Genomic DNA, 23,363 nt, shown 5'->3' on the forward strand with positions numbered 1-23,363 from the left:
ATAGGGACGTGTCCAGGGTGTCTCTCACACATTATACTGAATGCTTACATCATACTCACAGGGGAATTGCTGAAAATATATCTATGTGCTCGATTCAATCCATATTGCGGAAGTTCCGATGTATAGAGCGATTGAAATTTAAAGGTAATTTCCAATTGAGATGGCAGCGTTTACTGTGAATGCAGTCTCCACAAACACAGGAACATTGCCTTTAAATTTAAATTGCTCTATAACACGGAACTTCCGCGATATGGATTGTATCATGCCCTAGGTCCTTTAGTGTCAGCTACAAAACTGCAATATGTCAATTAAGTACAAACAAAGCTGTAACGACAGCAAAATGACTGCTTAATAAGTATGACACCATTTTTTAAAATCTTCAAACGACTTACTTATGCCTTGAAAAGGCTTTCATATTCAATATATTTTTATCTCCCCGAATGTGGTGTTGTCCTCTTACATCTGCTGTGAAATTCTTAGTTTACTGTGTTCAAAAGGTTTTGAGAATAGGGCATAAAAAAAGCACAATATTACACTAAATATCCTTTAGCCTACATTTATTGGATTTGAGAGAGTGGTTGAGTGATAATTGTGAGGCACATCTAAAATAATGGTGCAAATGGACATGCATCATCCTTGTTGAAACTATGAGAGTGTTATGAATGAAGATACAGTATGTGAATTGACATATGTGCAGCTACAGCAGCGTACTAGTAGTACCCTAGTAATCCATCTGCAGTTAATGGTTTGCAGTGGTGTAAAGTAGAAAATACTTCGAAGTACTACTTAAGTACTTTTTTTTGAGTAGCTATACTTCACTATTTATATTTTTGACAACTTTTTACCTTTACTCCACTACATTCCTAAAGAAAATAAGTACTTTTTACTCCATATATTTTCCCTGACAGCCAAAATTACTTGTTACATTTCAAATGCTCAGGCAGGACAGAAATATGGTCCATTTCACACACCTATCAATGCAATGTGTTGTCATCCCTACTGCCTCTGATGGACTCACTAAACACAAATACTGCATTTGTAAATGATGTGTGAGAGTTGGAGGTGTGCCCCTGGTTGTCCGTAAATTAAAAAACAAGAAAATCCTGCCGTCTGGTTTGTGTAATGTAAGGAATTACCCAAGTATGACAATTGAGTACTTTTTCCACTACTGATGGTTTGTTGCATTCCAGGTCACCTTATTTGCAGTCGCTCTGCACAGACTACCACCAACAGTATCTTCTGTAATGTTGTTGTGATATTGAGCAGACCTCGACTTGTGTTGGTTGATGTGTTGTTAACTCAATAGTTTTTTTGGTAGCACTTTATTTTACAGTACAGAAAATTACCAGGTATTTATCAAATAAATGTCATGGTAACACAGTAATTACACAGTAATAACTTATGATTTACTTGCTTTGTTTCTTCAAGGCTCATTAAAACAATAGCTACTTGGTACCATTTGTTACCAACTGAGGTTAATTCTTTGAAGAATGTACCAGAAAGTATCGATTGTTACCACATAATGTCATATTAAATACTAAGAGTACAGTGGAAACATGAGTGTCTACATGTGTTGACGTTTCCCCTGTCATGTCACCTTCTCCCTCAGGTATTGATGCCGACGTGTTGAATGGCACAAAGATCATCATCTCCTTTGACGGCTCACAAACTGGGAATTGGACCGGCCGCATGCTAAAGCAACAAGGGGATGAGTGCGTGGTTGGCATCACCCCTTCTGCGAACGCCATCATCGGAAAGTACTACACAAATGTGGCGGTCATCGGTTCCAATGGAGTTTCAAGGACACAAAAGGACTCTGGAACAGACTTCTACCTCCTGTTCAACGCCTGGGCGTCCAGTGAGTGGAATCTTTGTGGATTTTTGTTTGTCTTCTGAGGACTGCTTAAGATAAGATAAAACATATGCATTATACACCCCTTATGGGGAAAAACGAATGATTTCACATGTGGAAAATCACATGAATTAACTTGTGACATTCAATGTGAAATTGTGTTTTTGAAACAGTAAACGTGATAATATTTCACATGAAGTTTCACATGTGGATTCAAATTTTCACGTTAATATTTTACATGAGATTTCACAGGTGATGCCTCTCCAAACAAAAATGTGACGTTAGGATAAATACACAAACTGTGTTTTTAACATACAATGTAAATAATTGACACTTTCACATTGTGTATGTTTATACAGTAATTATTATTCAACATGTCCTCACCTGGGATATGAACTCGCAACCTCTTAGTTGAAGGTATTCCAATATTCCTGCTACGCCACCACGTCTGTGTCAGTGACTGATTTAACCTGTATTCCAACTATTTGGACTTGAGTAAATTCAATCTCAGCTTTGTCAAATTAAGAAAAAGCACTAAAGGAAAACTTTATATTTACAATAATAATATGCCCCACCAACATAAGACAACTATACAGAAAACCAACTCACATAATCAATGATCAGAGAATATTCAGATGGAACTCATGTGCAGAGATGTATTAGGTATTGAAAGTGTAGAGGAACGATATAGTACAGACTTTGCAGCGCAGCAGATTGATCAGCGTACCCCAAATCCATTGGTTGTGAGTTGAAATCCCAGGTGGCGTCATATTGAAAAGTCAGTACTAAGTGATCATGTCAAATGGAATCATATTATCACTGATTAAAGACTTTTTACACTATTTTAGCTGAACATCGTACCACTTACTTTGAAACCCCCATATCCTTTCGTTCCCCAATTTTTTTTTTAAACGTGTGGAATTGCCTTTTCACTTGTGAAATAGCTGTTTTCACATGTTTAGCTGAAAAAAAAAGAGACACCATATGTGAAACTGCAAATGAAAACACTGCACCACCTAGAGTTCACGTTATCATCACGTTTTCACATATGACAAAAATTACATTTTTTCACGTCACGTGAATTGAAGATTCTAACTCTCACATGTGGAATTGCATTTTCATATGTAAAAAACTTAGGCTTGAAAATAAAATTAGCATTTTCGTATGTTGAAATTTTGCATCCCCATGTTGTCACATTTATTTCACATGGTATCATGTTTTCACAAGTGAAGTTTCATGTCATCACATGTTGCTTTTACATTTGGCCACAAGTTATCACATTAACTTCACCTAAGATCACATGCAACCACATGAGAAACACATGTTATCAAGTGTAATTCATGTTGGTTTTTCTGTAAGGGACATCATTAAAATGAACACTGACTAAATAGGTGTCAGACCGCTATGGGACCGCTCAGTAACATCCCAGGGAATTCGCTGCCCCAATGCATGTGTCATTTTTAACATGCTTTAACACGCTGTTTGGAGGATTCGTTGAGTGGAACATCAGCTATATGAAAGCTGAGACTTGGACACGAGTATTAAATGATGAACATCAATTCTCATCCTAACATTTGTCCCCCTCCCACTAAGAAATGTTGTTGTTTCATAAATTGACAAAGTACACTAAACTTGTTTAGGAACAAAACATTTGGGAAACAATTCAATGTTTAATTCGTTGACTCATGATACCAAAAAAATCTGACAGTGATGAGATACTGTAGCTTGCATGAAAAGCATGTTTTGATTCCCAAAAGAAAAACATGGAGTTACTTTTTTTCCTTTTCTTTTTGTTAAAGCTCCACAGGGCTGGAGCAGGCCTGGCTAGCATGCATGCTACCTAGCGCGGTCATGTCACTTAAGTCCAGCGATAACTTCAGAAAACAGGTTCCACAGACGTTAAAAACGCTCAAAAACACAGCTGCCACCAATGTAATGTGCCGTTAGGAGGGTTCAGATAGTGGAACATCAGCTGTGTGAACGCAAAGACTTGGACACCAGACGGCGCTCAATAGGACGTGATCTCCTTCCAGGACATGCGACCACGGTCTCAATTAGTTCACGTGACACAAATGAATTTATAGACACAGGTCAGGCATTAGTAATCAATGAAGAACATCCAATTCTCATCCTTACAATTCTTACAAGTCACATCTAAAGTTACAGATGACCAGATTCTGGTAATGAGGCTGCAATTTATTTCTGATTTCTTTAGATGATGAAGTGTACATGCCCAATGAGGAAGACAGGCAGGAGTATGTGATGAATGAAAATGGCTTCATATACGAGGAGGAATCAGGTGGTGGAAGGCAATGGTATTATGGTCAGGTACAGTAAAAGGCTACACACACATGCCCCATGCACACACACACACAGATCAAATACCGTAATATCCTCTATACTTTACACACACATGTACAGTTGTGTCATTATTGTTCCTTTTTTGAGGCTGGAGGCTGTAATTCTCTCTTGTAGTTTGCGGAAGGGATTCTTGATGCCTGTTTCCAAATCTTGGATGACTCACACATGCCTCTAGTAAACAGAGGCGATGCTGTCAAAGTCTGCAGGATAGGCTCTGCAATGGTGAGTGATATTTGCAGATAACTTAAGCACACTACACAAATTCCAGAACTAAGAAGAGCCAAGTGCTTTTCACAACCACAAGACATACCAAGCATTTAACCTCTACTTCCGTCTGTGTTCACAGAATGTGATTTGCAGTAGATCCTATACATATACAATACATATTGAGTGAGATATCGCCTCATTTGATTCTTTTTATATAATATTTCAGGAAAAAGTTTGAAAAAAAGTGTATATTTGTGTCTACATTCAACTGGTAAAAGTTAACTATGATATGAAGAAAGGGAAACAATGACCCTGGTACCTGGCCTTAATTAAACACTCAATTTCCTTTTGCATGCTTTTATCAACTTACTCTGAACATTTCATTTCAAACTAACCTCTCCTTATGCCTGGTGCACTAATCTCTTTGGGGGTGTTTCTATATATTTTTCCATTCTTTGTGGAACCAGATGAACTCCCAGGATGACCGCGGGGTCTTGGTGGGCAACTGGAGCGATGACTACTCCCTTGGCACTGCACCAACCTTCTGGATTGGCAGTGACCAGATCCTGCTCCAGTACGTCAACAAAGGGCCCGTCAGCTTCGCCCAGTGCTGGGTCTACGCCGGGACGTTCAACACCTGTGAGTGCCTGATCAAATTCCCTTTTCATTTTCAATGTCCACCCCACAACATAGGTCATGTGTCTTCCAAATTACCTGTGATTTGCACTGAGGGATTGATGGTTGTCACGTTCCTGACCTGTTTTCTGTTGTTTTGTATGTGTTTAGTTGGTCAGGGCGTGAGTTGGGGTGGGTAGTCTATGTTATGTGTTTTCTATGTTGGGTTAATGTGTTGCCTGGTATGGTTCTCAATTAGAGGCAGGTGTTTGACGTTTCCTCTGATTGAGAACCATATTAAGGTAGGTTGTTCTCACTGTTTGTTTGTGGGTGATTGTTCCTGTGTCTGTGTTTACCACATGGGACTGTTTCGTTTGTTCGTTCGTTTTAGGTAGTCTGTTCCTGTTCGTGCGTTCTTCGTCTATATGTAAGTTCGTTTGTTCAGGTCTGTCTACTTCGTTTATTGTTTTGTAGTTTGTTATAGTGTTTTGTCAGTGTTTCGTCTTTCATTTAATAAATTAGTATGTATTCATCACCCGCTGCGCCTTGGTCCGTTCATTCACCACAAGACGAACGTTACAATGGTCAATAGAAAACAGGCCCATCCAGTTATAAACTGCAGTTTTCAACTAAGAAAAGGTTGCCTTTTTTAGTGGGTAGATCAGCTTTAATATTGCAGATGGACAGGTAGAAGGTCATACACAGGGAATCCAAAAAGGTAACAGTACAGGCAGGGGAAAAGGCTACTGACGTAGTCCGGGAGATCAGGCAAGATGTTGATGATAGGAAATCTGATAGGCAAAAGTACAGGCAGGGAATTGGCCAAAAACGAATATACACGGGAGGACTAATATGGACATAACCAGAACTCTGAATAGAATGTGGACAAAAAAACAAACAATACCTCACAATGATGCGGTGCAAGGAACGTACTTGTTACAGAATAACACCTCACCTAAGGGAAGCATCAGGGAGTGGAAAAGTGGGAAAAAAATGCAGGTCATCTATGCACTTATATAGTGAAATGAGGAGACTTTTCCCGTGGTTCATTTTCATGCCAGCCAGGTAGGCTATACTCCTGTTGTAAATAGAAGCAATGTGCTTAATATTAGGAAAATATAGTAGGCCTAGCCTATAGAAAGCTGATGGGATCCTCCTCTGTTTTCTCATGCAATTGTATAGCCTATAGAAATGTTGCGCAACATGAGCTCATGGGCTCTCATGAAGTGTTTGAGTAGATTTTCGATTACATTTGCATTGATTAGAGGGACAATAGAGTGCTGAATACCAGGGAGTTAGCAAGTTTGGTAGGCTACTAATGATCATCAGCATCAGGGCTTGGAGAAGCCTAATTACCGTGACTAAACGGTCACATGGAATTTGACTGCCATCTTGACTCATGACCACCGGTGTGGCAGTAATATGGTCACTGTAACAGCCCTAGTCCGACCATATTCTGTCCCCTATCAACACTTTTTAAACTTTTGCCAGTGAGAATGACATAAGAAAGTAGTCAAGACGACTAACTTGATTGAGCCTCAGCCATGTTTATCTCACTAGGTCAGGATATTTAAGCTTCCATATATCCACTAGTTCCAATACAGTGCATTCTGAAAGTATTCAGACCCCTTGACTTTTTCCACATTTTGTTACGTTACAGCCTTATTCTGAAATGGATTACATCGTTTTTTCCCCTTATCAATCTACAAACTATACCCCATAATGACAAAGCAAAAGCAATTTTTTTGAAATCTTAGCAAATGTCTAAAAAAATATATATATATTTTTTTTTTTACATAAGTATTCAGACCCTTTACTCAGTACTTACTCAGATGAGGAGCATCGCTGCACAGCAATTTTCAGGTCTCTCCAGAGATGTTCGATCGGGTTCAATTCCAGGCTATGGCTGGGCCACTCAAGGACATACAGAGACTTGTCCCGAAGCCACTCCTGAGTTGTCTTGGCTGTGTGCTTAAGGTCGTTGTAGTTAAACATTGAAAACGTTATAATTTTTAGGGAAAGCTACACTAAATATATTCACATCACCAAATAATTGATTAAAACACTGTTTGGCAATGAAGGTCGACAGTAGCCCCAGCAGCACTCTGTCGGGTAGCACCATGGCACAGCTAGCTTCTGTCCTCCTCTGGGTACATTGACTTAAATGCAAAATCTAGGAGGCTCATGGTTTTCACCCCCTTCCATAGACCTAAACAGTAATAATGACAGCATCTGTAGGACGTCCTCCAACCTATCAGAGGTCTTGCATCATGAACAGGCATGTAGTCCACCCAATCAAAAGATCACAGAATGAATCTAGTTCTAAAAGCATAAGCTACAGCTAGCTAGCACTGCAGTGCTAATGTGGCGGGTAGTTGACTCAGAGAGAGAAAAACAATAGTTGAACAGTTTTGAACAAATTCATTTCTTCCAACATTAAGAAGAAGCAAGAGAGAGAGAGAGAGAGAGAGAGCTATATTTGGTTGTATTGTTTCTTTACTTTCACCTTTCCTTGGCTAGCAAATGCAGCTAGCTAGTTTAGCCTACTCATACACCCGGCTCAAACAAAGAGGGATGCTATGTTAGCTAGTTGGCTATGGCTATCCAACACTGGAACTCTTTTGGTTTTATCAATTTATTGCCACCGGAGCCCACTGGTGTAACTGCTAAACTGCTTTCTGACTGTACACTGTACTGCATGATTATAGTGGGTTTACTAATGCGTTAGTTCTATTAGTTCTAGTTGACTATGACATGACAACTACAGTATGTAGGCTGTGTATAGCGGTTAGCGGTCGTGATATGGTTTGGCTTGGAAAGTTTTTTTTGCCTGGTCACAGACAGCTGATGTATTGTGCACTGGAGTCCACAAGGGAAGGGAAAACGTGAGAGGAGGAGAGCGTGTAGATAGTTACGAGAATGTATTATATGTACAACGAGCAAAGTGATCATGCTGTTTTTATGTGGCTGCTATTCATTCCGCTGATTCTGTTGAGAAACATTTCTGAAACGGAACAAAACAGTGGTAAACATATTACACCCTAGATCAGCTAGATGCTGAGTGTGCAAGGCGGTATTGAATGTGTCACTGTCTGTCACCTTGATTACTCAAAATTCTCCCGACCTGTGCACCTACGTTGCAAACTTTCATTCACAGGCTAGGTTGTAGGAACCTCATGATGAGTACAGGGAACATTTTTGTATCATGTAGTAGCATAAACCTACCACTGTTACATTGAGCTTGTTGAACAGCATACGAATGACAGTCATCCAGTATGCTGTAATAGAAATAAGGCCATGCTCATCAAAAAAAAAATCATCCTACATCATCTTAAATGGCACCGACAGCCACTGCCATAGATGCTAATGCTAAGCCATAGCGCAATACACAAATCCCGGTTTTCTGACTAGTCTGGAGCATAGGCCACTTTCTAGGTATGCATGAGATGTAGAAAATGTGTAATTAAGTTGACTAGTCCCGTTGACTGATAAAAATAGGTAGCAGTTTCCTCAGACAAGGCCCGATGCTGTGCAAATAAAACACACTTCTGAAAGTTATATTCATAAATCTACTCTAATCAATTGATTGAATACATTTAATGTGTTAGTTAAACATTTATTAATGTTAACAATTGCATGTTAATTAATATATGCTTATTTTGAAGTGTTGCCTAGCCTCTTTAATGGTGTTCCCTCCCCTGCCCCAGTCCTGCGGTGTCTGGGCATCCCTGCCAGGGTGATCACCAACTTCAACTCCGCCCACGACAACACAGGGAACATCATCACGGATCTCGTCTTCAACTCTGTGGGAAATCAGCTTGAACTGAACGAGCGCCTTACCAGAGACTCAATCTGGTAGTTATATCTCTGCTTCTCCATTTGTATTGAATGAAAATGAAATCCCAGAACGTAGGTTTCTATAATTCTATCATTCAATGTACGTACTGTAAACATAGTCATAGTATGGTGGGGGGTGAAATGGACTAATGTCCCTGTTATCTTTATATGATTTTGTCGTGCTCCAGGAAGAAAATTGTTGTGCAGGATCCCAGATAGTGCACCTGAGTGGTGAAGGATGCCAGATAGTGTTCATGAGTGGTGCAGGATGCCAGATAGTGTACCTGAGTGGTGAAGGATGCCAGATAGTATTCATGAGTGGTGCAGGATGCCAGATTGTGTATTTGAGTGGTGCAGGATGCCAGATAGTGTTCCTGATGGGTGCAGGATGCCAGATAGTGTTCCTGATGGGTACAGAATGTCAGATTGTGTACCTGAGTGGTGCAGGATGCCAGATTGTGTACCTGAGTGGTACAGGATGCCAGATAGTGTACCTGAGTGGTGCATGATGCCAGATAGTGTTCCTGATGGCTGCAGGATGTCAGATAGTGTTTGTGAAAGGTGTGCATTGTCTCCACAGGAACTACCACTGCTGGAACGAGGCTTACTTGTCCAGACTTGACCTCCCTGCAGACCAGGACTTAGGTGGCTGGCAGGTGGTGGATTCCACCCCCCAGGAAACCAGTGATGGTAGGAAAGAAATTAGGATGATGGGAGAGAGAGACCTAATTTTCACTTCAGGTTACACATTTTGTATGCTTAGAATGGGCGTCAAAATTGCATAATCAAATTCATGAAAACGCAGCCATTTAAGATATAGTGTGTTCCATGATAATTTGCACCCTTGATAACCGCTAGGCTAAATAAATACAAATCCTGAGCTATATTGTATGCAAACACATTACATTGTTTTATACTAATACAATTGCTCAGCGAAAGAGATTTTGTTTAACAAGTAATACAAAACAATCTAAAAAAGATAGGGGTCAAAATGATTGGCATCCCTGTTTTCAATACTCCAGCACCCTCCCATTGCGAGGATAACGCCACTGAGCCTTTTTCTGCAATGTTTTATGAGATTGGAGAACAAACATGTTGGGAGTGATCTTAGACCACCATTCCTCCATAAAGAATCTCTCCAGATCCTTGATATCTTTAGTCTGCGCTTATGGACTGCCCTCTTCAATTCAAACCACAGGTTGATTTTGTTCTCAATTAACCATTTGTTTGTGGATTTTGATTAGTGCTTGGGGTTACTGTCTTGCTGGAAGATACACTTGCAGCCAAGTGTCAGCCTCATGGCAGAAGCAACCAGGTTTTTGGATAAAATATCCTGGTACTTGGTAAAGTCCATGATGCCATTGATCTTAACAAAGGCCCCAGGACCAGTGGAAGCAAAATAGTCCCCAAAACATTAAAAATCCACCACCTCATTTTACCATAGGTATGAGGTACTTTTATGCATATGCTTCTGTTTTTCAACACCAAGCCCACCACTGGTGTGCGTGGCCAAAGAGCTTCATTTTCATGTCATCTGACCATAGCGCTGTTTCCAACCATGTGCCAATGCCATTTATTAAACTCTAGGTGGTGCTACTGTTTGGTCAGATGACATGAAAATAGAGCTCGTATTTTCTCTTTCTCTAAGCAATTGTATTAGTATAATAGAATACATATATTGTTTATTATACAATATACAGTAGCTCAGTATTTGCATTAGAAGAATTTATTCTATACAGTCTTTTTTACTCATCTTTATCAAGGGTGCCAATAATTATGGACCCCACTGTATATTTTTCGACATTTGCATTTTTTCATCTGAAATGAATGTTCTTGGGCCCTTTCTATGTTTATGGCTGTTCTCATACTTTTAAATAATTTACTTTAGATGTGCTTAAGAATGTGTTTTGTTGCAAAACAAGATATCCAACACACTTGTTTCATACCAAAACACACTATATCCAGAGCCATGTGTTTAGAGAGTTGGGACATTGAGGTTTCTGCATTATGATGCCTTCACATAACACTCAAATATTCTATGGCAGCCATGTTAGCTCCCGAATGAGCATTATGTAATAGGTGTAGAGCTGGTTGATGCTTCCAGTGATGGTGAGAGGGATGACAGTGTCAAACAGCTTGTGCTCCTTCTCTCTGCAAATCAGCTGCTACACAGGGACCATCAGCCGAGATGTATTGCGTCTCCCTGACTTCTGCTGCTGGCGTCTGTGCTCTCTTTCAGAGGAAAGCTGGTCTGTAGACCTTACAGGGCACACAGTCGTCCACAAGGAAACTTTTGTCCACCATTGTGGCCAGTGCTGGTTTCAGCAGAGAAACGATGTCGGACTGCTTCAGGATCTCCTTCTCACTGACAGAGCCTCCATATAGGGCTGAAACAAAGAAATGTGTTAAGAAAGTTGCCCCATGTTGTCATGATGCAGCTCACAGTCCACTGGTGGATGTTGAATCTGTGGGCCAGATCCCTCTGCTTCAGACTCAGTGAAAGATGAGTCATGAAAAGGAAAAACTTGTCTGTTTGCTGCAGGGATTGTGACTGATGGAAAAAAGGGATTAAGATGCATTACTATGCAAAATTATAACTAAAATTATCAGCCCTACAGATTGCAGATAAATATGGTAATTCCAAATCAGAATTACAGCATCCCCTCTGTTTGCTAGAGACATTTGTGAGTCATCAGTGCCCAAAAAAGGAGTCTCCGTCAAAGGTTGTGGGTCAACCAGCAGGACAACAACCCAAAACACACATCAGAAAGCACCCATGAATGGTTCAAGAAGAAAAGCTGGACTATTTTGGAGTGGCCAGCGTTGAGTCCAGATCTGAATCCCATCAAAAAGCTATGGCGAGAACTGAAAACAGCAGTTGGTGGAAGGCATCCCTAAAATATTGCGGAATTGGAGCAGTTTGCAGCAGATTGAGGAATCCAGTAAAAGATGCAGCAAGCTCATTGATGGCTACAAGAAGCATTTGTTGGCAGTTATCTTGGCCAAAGCCTCTGCAACCAGGTATTAGCTCTTAGGTGCTAATCATTTTGTCCATGTCATTTCACCAAATATTTTTTTAATTTAAACTTAAATTGGGAATTATTTATAAAAAAGTATAAGGGTGCTAATATATTAGGCCGCAATTGTACATGCAATTCTTAAAATTAATAAAAATGGCTCTGAAAGCATTGATTGCATCTTGAAAATGTCCCAATGCCCTGATAATTAATACAAACCGTCTCCAATTGCATTGCTGTATTCTCCAAAAATGCTAGCCAATATATTATAGACAATGCTAAATAACCAGCTAACAAAACATCAAAACAGTTTGGATGAAATAACAGCACACTGGGGAAGTCGAAAAAAAGCTAACATTTAGAAACGTGAACTATCCCTTGTAAAGTCAAACATACAGGGTCATGGGTTGTTGATATTGTTGTTGCAGGATATTACCGCTGTGGACCTTGCTCTGTCAAAGCCATCAAGGAAGGAATGCTCGGCTATCAATTTGATGCCCCGTTTGTGTTCGCTGAGGTAAAACAATACGTCTTCTTTATGCTTGACCGGTAACACTTTGTTGAATGTTCAGCCATAATGCCTTCATCGTCACTCTATGCCATTATGAAGCAAAACACAGTTAGGTTTTATAACTTGCAATACATTTTATTTAATTAAAATCAATCATAATATTCACATTTATCTCTTTCTTTTAACCTCAGGTGAATAGCGACGTTTACAAACACAAGCTAAATACACAAACTGGGAAAACTGAGTTACTAAGCGTAGACACAACTTATGTTGGCAAGAAACTCCTGACGAAGTCCATTGGTGGAAACAATGAGCCAATGGACATTACAGAGACGTACAAATACCCAGAAGGTATGTGGCACCTGGACAATGGAGTAGGCTGGCAAGGGTGCAACTGCACGTTTAAAGTTTGTTATTGGCAGTTTGCAAGGTGTCACATGAAACTAATGCAACAAGAATGACTTTGCTATTACTGCTTTTCAAATTAATTTGCAAAAATATAAACGCAAAATGCAACAATTTCCACGATTTTACTGAGTTACAGTTCATATAAGGTAATCAGTCAACTTAAATAAATGTATTTGGCCCTATGGATCTATGGATTTCAAATGACTGGGCAGGAGTGTAGCCATGGGTAAGCCTGGGCATACATTCGGGCACCTGGGCCCACCCACTGGGGAGCCAGGCCCAGCCAATCAGAATGAGTTTTTCCCCACAAAGAGCTTTATTACAGATAGAAATACTCCTCAGTTTCATCAGCTGTCAGGGTGGCTGGCCTCAGAAGAAGCCAGATGTGGAGGTCCTGGGCTGTACAGTATATACAGTATATTCCTATAGGTGAAATAAATTGCCAATGAGTTTCATATCAGTCCCATGTTTGTTTTTTTAAGGAGTGGGGCAGTCCCACTCCTTAAAAAAGTCCCACTCCTTGCTGCAGCGATATATGTGTTCTGAAGAGAGCGGTTTAGATCACTAGACACCAGTCCCATGTTAACTCTATTCCCCTCCAACTCCCCACACATGCACAGGCAGTAGTAAAGATGAGGAGACCATGAAAAATGCAGAGAGAACCTACAGGACGCATATGCAATATGACGACGAGCAGGGCGTGGAGATGACGCTGGAGATCCCGCAGGAGCGTGTGAAGATTGGCCAGAACTTCCAGATGGCTGTGGTCTTCAGGAACCTGAGTGAAGACACACGCACCATCCATGGCTTCCTGGTCGGCTCCACCATCTACTACACCAACATCCAAAGGGCTCAGTTCAAGCAGGAAACCTTTGACGTCACTCTGCACCCCATGGAGAGTGAGTAGAAACCAGGGTGACCCTTTACATACGTACTGTACTGTAGGTATTTTTGGGCTTGTCTACATGTATCACAACTTTGTATGATAGTCCTGCAAAGCTTTCAGACCCCTCCTCTGAAATAAAATCCTCAACTGCTTATAGAAAATGCTTTGCAGTCCTTTTACAGCTTCATGGCACCGTCCTGTTTCAGCAGGTATGTGTGTATGTATTGTATTGTAAGAGATTGTGAGGTAACGATGGGATACTCTCTAGTACTTACCTCAAAAGACTTTACAGGCAACAACCTGGTACCCAATGGTAAGCAACAGTGAATCCCAAATAATCAAAATATTAATTATCAGGTAATAATTATAAAAGTTATGTTCTGCCAAACATACACTCCTGTTGTTGATTGAATTTGTTTCGTTGTCAAAACTCTGTCTCCCTAAAACCAACAGCGTCAAGGGTACAGGTGGTCGTGCTGGCCCAGAACTACATGCCCCTGCTGGGTTGCCAATCCAACCTCCGCTTTGTGGTGACGGCCAAGAGCATGGAGAACAACCAGGACATGACGGCCATACAGATAGTGAACCTGAAAGGCCCCGAGCTGGCCTTTGCGGTGGGTCTGGAAGTTTCATTAGTCCTCTTTTTTAGGATGTTTTTCCTTAGTCCTTTAAAGGGATAGTTCACCCAAATAAAAAAATAACATCTTGGTTTCCTTACCCTGTCAGCAGTAATTTGGTGACAGTGACCAGGTACACAAAACCAAATCATGGATTGCTCTCTTACGTTGTCCATAGACTGTTGACATGGTAAGGAAAACTGTCATTTTGTAATTTGAGGGAACTATCCTTTAAAGTGTTCCATAAAAGTATATGTGAAACATATTTCGTTTTTCCCCAAGAGCTAATGTAGTAGTGTACCCAATTAAAGCCTTATTTGTGCTGCTGGAGTGCTGCATCTCTCTTCTCCTTTGATCAAGCAGCCATTCCGAAAAACATCCATGCTCCCAACGCAGGGGAGTTGATAATCTCTAGATTATTATATTTTCTTATATCACCATAGATTGTTGTGAATGGACTATCTCTATTGAACAGATCAGTGGACCAGCGAAGGTGAACCAGGAGGTATATGTCAAGGTGGAGTTCACCAACCCGTTCCCATTCAGCCTGCATGACGTGAGGATGGCCATGCAAGGGCCTAATTTTTTGTCATACCGGGAAAGGTTGTACAGGTAAGAGGATTTACAACTCCAAGACCTCACATCACGATGATGTTCACACTTACATTAGTCTCACATTCACAAAAAAAGATCCAATGTCTGTTTAGTATGCCAATCTCTGTGTGTGTGTGTGTGTGTGTGTGTGTGTGTGTGTGTGTGTGTGTGTGTGTGTGTGTGTGTGTGTGTGTGTGTGTGTGTGTGTGTGTGTGTGTGTGTGTGTGTGTGTGTGTGTGTGTGTGTGTGTGTGTGTGTGTGTGTGTGTGTGTGTGTGTGTGTTTGTAGTGAGATCTCTACCGGCGCCTCCATCACCTGGATAGAGTCCTGTGTCCCTACGAGGTCTGGGAATACAATGATCTATGCTGTCTTGGACTGCTCGGTCCTTGGGAATGTGCAAGGCAATTGGGCCATCTACGTCCAGGCCTGAGCATTGCCCAGGAAGCCCTTCCCACCTGCTAATCGCCTGCCATCGACCAGAGAACCATGGACGAATAGATGCTCTTGTGTAGATTTGAAAGGATTTGATTGCTGGATAAGCAATTCCATCTAGCCTATGAGAGGGTGAGGGCGAGCAAATAACATACCCCTTACGGAAAAAACACATGATTCACAGGTGAAAATTCCACCTGAGAAATCATGTGAAACCATGTTTTTTTGGAACACTGAAGTTTACATGTGGATTTTACATGTGATCACATAACCTTTCACGTGAATATTTTTCAAATGAGATTCCACAGATGATGCCCTGCAAACAAAATTGAGTCGTTAGGATACACACAAACAGTGCTTTTAACATACAGTGTTTTCAACGCACATATTTGACACACATGATTACATAATGTATGTATATTTATACAGTAATTATTATTCAACATGTCCTCAGCTGGGTTTTGAACTCACAAACTCTTGGCATCCCGACCTTCCTGCTACACCATCAAGTCGGTGTCAATTACAGATTGAACCTGTATTCCTACACTTTGGGTTTAAGTAAAGTAAATATCAGCTTTGTTAAAAATACACTATTATAAAAAACCATTATAGTTATCATAGTGATTCAGGAGTAACATTAAAACAGAATAATATCCACCACAGACAGTAGACAACTATTCAGAAAACTATACTTATTCTGAAATAACTGTATGAAATATATGGTGAGAGAATAATCAGATTAACTAAAATAGAAGTGCAGATGGCACTCTTTTGCTAAGTGCAGACAGGTATTATAGGTAATGAATGTGTAGAGGAATGCTATAGACTTTGATGGGCAGCAGAAAGATCAGCGTAACCCAGAAGTTGTACATTCTAATCCCAGGTGGGGTCATATTGAAAAGTCACTACTAAGTGATCATGTCAAATGTAATCATGTTGTCATTGATTAAATATTTTGTACACTATTTTAGCTGAATAGTGTACCATTTACTTTAAAACCCAGATATCATTTGATTCCCTTGCACAAAAATATATGCAAAATCACATTTTCACATGTGAAGTAGCTGTTTTCACATGTTGAGCTGAAATTTTCACATTTAAAAAAAAAAGAGACTTGAGGTCAGTTGTTCACATATGAAAACACATGTTCACATGTATTCAATGTAGAGTTCACATGTTAACACCACCTTTTCACATATGAGGAGAATAACATACTTTCACCTCACATGTGGAATTTATTTTTCATGTGTGAAAACGTTCACATAGGAAAATCCAACTCTCAAATGTGTAGTTTCATGGTATCATATGTAGACATTTTGCATCCCCATGTTGTCACATTTATTTCACGAGATCATGTTTTCACATGTGTAGTTTCATGTTATCAGATGTTGCTTTTACATGTTGTCACAGATGTTATCACATGTGAAATGTATGTGATTTTTCTGTAAGGGATTGCTTACACCGATAAGATTTTTTACAGAAAGGGCTAGGGGCTAGGAGTTGAGGGCCAAATCGCAATAAGCGCATCAGTTTATCTTATTATTTCTTCTGCATTGCCAAATATCAATCAAATCAATGTATTTTCAGGCATTGGTGACACTTAAAGTTGAAGGGCACCTACATAAGGACTTCATCACACATTCATTAGCCATATATGCCACAAGCTGACTTTATTTAACTAGGCAAGTTAATTAAGAACACATTTTTATTTACAATGACGGCCTACCCCGGCCAAACCCGGACGACGCTGGGCCAATTGTGCGCCGCCCTATGGGACTCCCAATCACGGGCAGATGTGATACAGCCTGGATACGAACCAGGGACTGTAGTGATGCCTCTTGCACCGAGATGCAGTGCCTTAGACCGCTGTGACTTCTTTGATATGTCACAGTATCATCACTTAAACTGCATGTCGACTCTAAACATCCTGTGTAAACTTGCAGTTGTTGACGCAGTTTTTTCATAAAAGTTAACCCTTCACTAGTGTTACCAAAGACTCTCATGGACGAAAAAACGTTCAAAAGTTATGATCTATATGGATATGATGGATAGAGTTTTTTATGCATTCTAATTAGATTACATTTATATCTCAGGGATTTCATTTGGTTTCGAATCAGCCGACTCAGATTCGGTTTCTGTTATTTTCGATATTACAAACCTTTGCTGACTGTAAATTTCTCATAAAATCATGACCTTCAATTTAATCAACGGTCCAGTGCTATCTGCAGTAGATTTTAATCAGGCAGAAAAGGTACTGCATTTACAGAATCTATGTGTATTTGGGAAACAACGTAAAAAAAAATCTTTAGACTGGGATTTTGGTTGCCAAAACATTGCACATCACCCACCTATTATGCATATATAAAGAATTTAATTGTATAACGTAAAAAAGAAAAAATCACAATGTAAAGCCGTATGTGGGCACCATTCCTCAGTTATTTTGTTTGATAGGTTTTTGTATAACCAGTAATATTGGAAAACCGTAAATTTTGGCTTTGCATCAAACTAAACATTTTAATTCACTGCCATTAACTGTTTATAACATTTCAGCTGTGCACTGCTTTTGATTAACAATAAAATCATTTTCAAAATCAATGCTGTTGTCACACCATTACATTTGTTTGTATCATTTAGTATTTTAAAACATTTCCGGATGGAGTGGGATAAAGTAAACAACTGCCAATATCCTTGTTATGTTCACTGGTCCCATTTCATGAAAAAATTCTAAACCACATTACAAACACTCCAACCTTTTTATGACCAAAACAACGGGCTTGAACATAGTGCTAAAAAACATTCAGACCATCAACTAGACACAGGTTCCATATTAACCACTGTAAATTAATTTGAGGAAGAACAAAAAATTTAACTATTCATTCAAATAAGTGTATCGCCCTGACCTTAGAGATCCTTATTATTTTCTATGTTTGGTTAGGTCAGTGTGTGACTCGGGTGGGAAAATCTATGTTTTCTATTTCTTTGTGTTTTTGGCTGAGTATGGTTCAATCAGAGGCAGCTGTCTATCGTTGTCTCTGATTGGGGATTATATATAAGTTGTCATTTTCTTTTTGGGTTTTGTGGGATCTTGTTTTCTGTTTAGTGTTTTTTTGCCTGACAGAACTGTTTGCTTTTGTTTTTTGACTTATTTTGTTTGAGTGTTTTTGAATAAAAATCATGAACACTTTCCACGCTGCGTCTTGGTCCACTCTTCCTACCACAAACGAGAGCCGTAACAGAAGATCCCACCAAAAACGGACCCAGCAGCGTGGCCAGGATGAGTGGACATGGGAGGAGATCATGAATGGAGAAGGACCCTGGACGCGGGTAGGAGAGTATCGCCGTTCAAGGTAGCAGATGGAGGCAGCGAAAGCAGAACGGCGACGATACGAGGAATTAGAGCAACGGAGCAAGCACGAGAGGCAGCCCCCAAAAATGTTTTGGGGGGGCACACGGCGAGATTGGCGGAGTCAGGTTTTAGACCTGGGCCAACTCCCCGTGCTTACCGTCGGGAGAGTGTGACTGGTCAGGCACCGTGTTATGCGGTGATGCGCACTGTGTCTCCAGTGCGCACTCACAGCCCGGTGCGCTCTGTGCCAGCTCCTCGCAGTTGCCGTGCTAGAGTGGGCATCCAGCCAGGATGGATTGTGCCAGCTCAGCGGTCCTGGTCTCCAGTGCGTCTCCTCGGTCCAGGATATCCTGTGCCAGCTCTACGCACGGTATCCCCAGTTCGCCAGCACCACCCAGTGCAGCCTGTGCCAACTCCCCGCAATTGCCGTGCTACAGGAGGTATTCAGCCAGGACGCGTTGTGCCAGTTCTGCGCTCCAGATCTCTGGTGCGCCTCCACGGTCCAGTGTGTCTTGCGCCGGCTTTACGCACTATGCCTCCAGTGCGCCTTCATAGCCCAGTGCGTCCTGTGCCAGCTCTCCACACTCACCGAGCTAAAGTGGGAATCCAGCCAGGATGTGTTGTGGCAGCTCCACTCACTAGGCTGCCAGTACGTCTCCTCAGTCTGGTGAGACCTGTTCCGGCTCCACGTACAAAGCCTCCTGTGATGATCCATGGCCCGAAGCCTCCAGTGATAATCCATGGCACGAAGCCTCCAGTGATAATCCATGGCACGAAGCCTCCAGTGATGATCCATGGCACGAAGCCTCCAGTGATGATCCATGGCACGAAGCCTCCAGTGATGATCCATGGCCCGAAGCCTCCAGTGATGATCCATGGCCCGGAGCCTGCAGTGATGAAACATGGCATGAAGCCTGCAGTGACGATCCAGGGAAAGGAGCCTCCAGCGACGGTCCCCAGTCCGGAGCCTCCAGCGACGGTCCCCAGTCCGGAGCCTCCAGCAACGGTCCCCAGTCCGGAGAATCCAGCGACGGTCCCCAGCCCAGAGACTCCAGCGACAGTCCGCAGCCCGGAGCCTTCAGCGAGAAATTTATAAATATAAATAAACAGAAATACTTTATTTACATACAGTTGAAGTCGGAAGTTTACATGCACTTAGGTTGGAGTCAATAAAACTTGTTTTTCAACCACTCCACAAATTTCTTGTTAACAAACTATAGTTTTGGCAAGTAGGTTAGGACATCTACTTTGTGCATGATACAAGTCATTTTTCCAACAATTGTTTACAGACAGATTATTTCACTTATAATTCACTGTATCACAATTCCAGTGGGTCAGAAGTTAACATTCACTAAGTTGACTGTGCCTTTAAACAGCTTGGAAAATTCCAGAAAATGATGTCATGGCTTTAGAAGCTTCTGATAGGCTTATTGACATCATTTGAGTCAATTGGAGGTGTACCTGTGGATGTATTTCAAGGCCTACGTTCAAACTCAGTGCCTCTTTGACATCATGGGAAAATCAAAAGAAATCAGCCAAGACCTCAGAAAAGAAATTGTAGACCCCCACAAGTCTGGTTCATCCTTGGGAGCAATTTCCAAATGCCTGAAGGTACCACTTTCATCTGTACAAACAATAGCACGCAAGTATAAACACCATGGGCCCACGTAGCCGTCATAGCTCTCAGGAAGGAAACACTTTCTGTTTCCTAGAGATGAACGTACTTTGGTGCAAAAAGTCCAAATCAATCCCAGAACAACAACAAAGGACCTTGTGAAGATGCTGGAGGAAACAGGTACAAATGTATCTATATCCACAGCAAAACGAGTCCTGTATTGACATAACCTGAAAGGCCGCTCAGCAAGGAAGTAGCCACTGCTCCAAAACCGCCATAAAAAAGCCAGATTACGGTTTGCAACTGCACATGGGGAAAAAGATCATACTTTTTGGAGAAATGTCCTCTGGTCTGATGAAACAAAAATAGAACTGTTCGGCCATAATGACCATTGTTACGTTTGGAGAAAAAAAGGGGGATGCTTGCAAGCTGAAGAACACCATCCCAACCGTGAAGCACGGGGGTGGCAGCATCATCTTGTAGGGCTGCTTTGCTGCAGGAGGGACCGGGGCACTTCACAAAATAAATGGCATCATGAGGAAGAAAAAATATGTGTATATATTGAAGCAACATCTCAAGACATCAGTCAGGAAGTTAAAGCTTGGACGCAAATGGGTCTTCCAAATGGACAATGACCCCAAGCATACTTCCAAAGTTGTGGCAAAATGGTTTAAGGACAACAAAGTCAAGGTATTGGAGTGGTCATCACAAAGCCCTGACCTCAATCCTAGAGAACATTTGTGGGCAGATCTAAAAAAGCGTGTGCGAGCAAGGAGGCCTACAAACCTGACTCAGTTACACCAGCTCTGTCATGAGGAATGGGCCAAAATTCACCCAACTTATTGTGGGAAGCTTGTGGAAGGCTACCTGAAATGTTTGACCCAAGTTAACCTTTCACGAGCCTCAACCCCGGATCCGGGAGCACCCCCCACCCCCCCCCCCACACTGATTAGCATCGCTAGCATAGCGTCACAATTAAATAGTAGCATCTAAATATCATTAAATCACAAGTCCAAGACACCTAATGAAAGATACAGATCTTGTGAATAAAGCCACCATTTCAGATTTTTAAAATGTTTTACAGGGAAGACACAATATGTAAATCTATTAGCTAAACACGTTAGCAAAAGACACCATTTTTCTTTGTCCACCATTTTCTCTCTCCACCAGTAGCTATCACCAATTCGGCTAAACTAAGATATTGATAGCCACTAACCAAGAAAAAACCTCATCAGATGACAGTCTGATAACATATTTATGGTATAGGATAGGTTTTGTTAGAAAAATGTGCATATTTCAGGTATAAATCATAGTTTGCCATTGCAGCCACCATCACAAATCTCACCAAAGCGACTAGAATTACTACAGAGAGCAACTTGTATTACCAATTTACTCATCATAAAACATTTCTTAAAAATACACAGCACATAGCAATGGAAAGACACAGATCTTGTGAATTCAGACAACATTTCAGATTTTCTAAGTGTTTTACGGCGAAAACACAATAAATCGTTATATTAGCATACCACATATGCAAACGTTACCCGAGCACTGATTCAAGCCAAAGAGAGCGATATCGTTATCATCGCCAAAATATATTAATTTTTTCACTAACCTTCTCAGAATTCTTCCGATGACACTCCTGTAACATCATATTACAACATACATATAGAGTTTGTTCGAAAATGTGCATATTTAGCCACCAAAATCATGGTTAGACAATGATAAAAGTAGCCCAGCTGGTCAGAAAATGTCGTGCGCCATATTAGACAGTGATCTAGTCTTATACATAAATACTCATAAACTTGACTAAAAAATACAGGGTGGACAGCGATTGATAGACAATTTAATTCTTAATACAATCGCGGAATTACATTTTTTAAATTATCCTTACTTTTCAATACAGGTTGCGCCAAGCGAAGCTATAGCAAACAAAATGGCGGCATAAGCGTATAACATTTTTCGACAGAAACACGATTTATCATCATAAATTGTTCTTACTATGAGCTGTTCTCCCATCAGAATCTTGGGCAATGAATCCTTTCTTGGGTCTAATCTTCTTTTGGTCGAAAGATGTCCACTTGTCCGTCGAAATGCCCACTAACGTACGACCGGGACCCCGAAACGTGCCCGGCTCTTCAAAGTGTATTACAAAGCAATGCCTCAAAATCGCACTAAACGGATATAAATTGCTATAAAACGGTTTAAATTAACTACCTTATGATGTTTTTAACACCTATTACGAGTAAAAACATGACCGGCGCTATATTACTGGCTAAACCAAGGCTTGGAAAAAGGCCAGTCAGATGTCCTTCTTGCGTTGAGCGCAGAGTCCAAAAGAACGCTACTTCCGGTATTTGGTGATTTATAGAGGCACTGATTGCGCAATCGACTCCATTCAAAGCGTCATCACGTACTGACATCCAGGGGAAGACGTAAGAAGTGTCTGTTTCTCCATAGCATTTACACGGACCTTTAAACTGACTCCAGATCAGGGGCCAAGATGTCTGAAATCTGACTCCCTATCATGAAAAGTGCTGTAGATTGAGTTCTGTTTCACTCAGAGACAAAATTCCAACGGCTATAGAAACTAGAGAGTGTTTTCTATCCAATAATAATAATAATATGCATATTGTACGAGCAAGAATTGAGTACTAGGCAGTTTAATCTGTAGAGCAAATTATGCTAATGCGAAACAGCACCCCCTATAGTTGCAAGAAGTTAACTTCTTATGGCTGCAGCCCGGCGTCGGTACACTTATGACAACAGCCACTTCAAGTGCAGGGCGCGAAATTCAAAAGATATATATTTTTAAATATTTAACTTTCACACATTAACAAGTCCAATACAGCAAATGAAAGGTACACATCTTGTGAATCCAGCCAACATGTCCGATTTTTAAAATGTTTTACAGCGAAAACAGCACGTATATTTATGTTAGCTCACCACCAAATACAAAAAAGGACAGACATTTTTCACAGCACAGGTAGCATGCACAAAGCCAACCTAACTAACCAAGAACCAACCAAACTAACCAACAAACAACTTCATCAGATGACAGTCTT

The 23,363-nt window shown here is 40.8% G+C and overlaps 1 protein-coding gene across 1 annotated transcript in view; it reads left to right on the forward strand.

Annotated features, from left to right (window-relative positions):
• Window positions 1–14,927, forward strand: part of LOC120027649 (coagulation factor XIII A chain-like) — a 47,610-nt gene extending 32,683 nt beyond the window's left edge. The window contains exons 7-17 of the mRNA XM_038972643.1: window positions 1,610–1,858; window positions 4,068–4,180; window positions 4,328–4,435; window positions 4,888–5,059; window positions 8,743–8,890; window positions 9,453–9,562; window positions 12,318–12,406; window positions 12,592–12,751; window positions 13,429–13,707; window positions 14,148–14,308; window positions 14,787–14,927. Coding sequence (XP_038828571.1) covers window positions 1,610–1,858; window positions 4,068–4,180; window positions 4,328–4,435; window positions 4,888–5,059; window positions 8,743–8,890; window positions 9,453–9,562; window positions 12,318–12,406; window positions 12,592–12,751; window positions 13,429–13,707; window positions 14,148–14,308; window positions 14,787–14,927 — 1,730 coding nt within the window. The remainder of the gene's footprint in view (window positions 1–1,609; window positions 1,859–4,067; window positions 4,181–4,327; window positions 4,436–4,887; window positions 5,060–8,742; window positions 8,891–9,452; window positions 9,563–12,317; window positions 12,407–12,591; window positions 12,752–13,428; window positions 13,708–14,147; window positions 14,309–14,786) is intronic.
• The last annotated feature ends 8,436 nt before the right edge of the window (window positions 14,928–23,363 follow it).

Source organism: Salvelinus namaycush, chromosome 33, assembly GCF_016432855.1.
Source record: "Salvelinus namaycush isolate Seneca chromosome 33, SaNama_1.0, whole genome shotgun sequence".
In the NCBI taxonomy this organism is placed as follows: domain Eukaryota; kingdom Metazoa; phylum Chordata; class Actinopteri; order Salmoniformes; family Salmonidae; genus Salvelinus; species Salvelinus namaycush.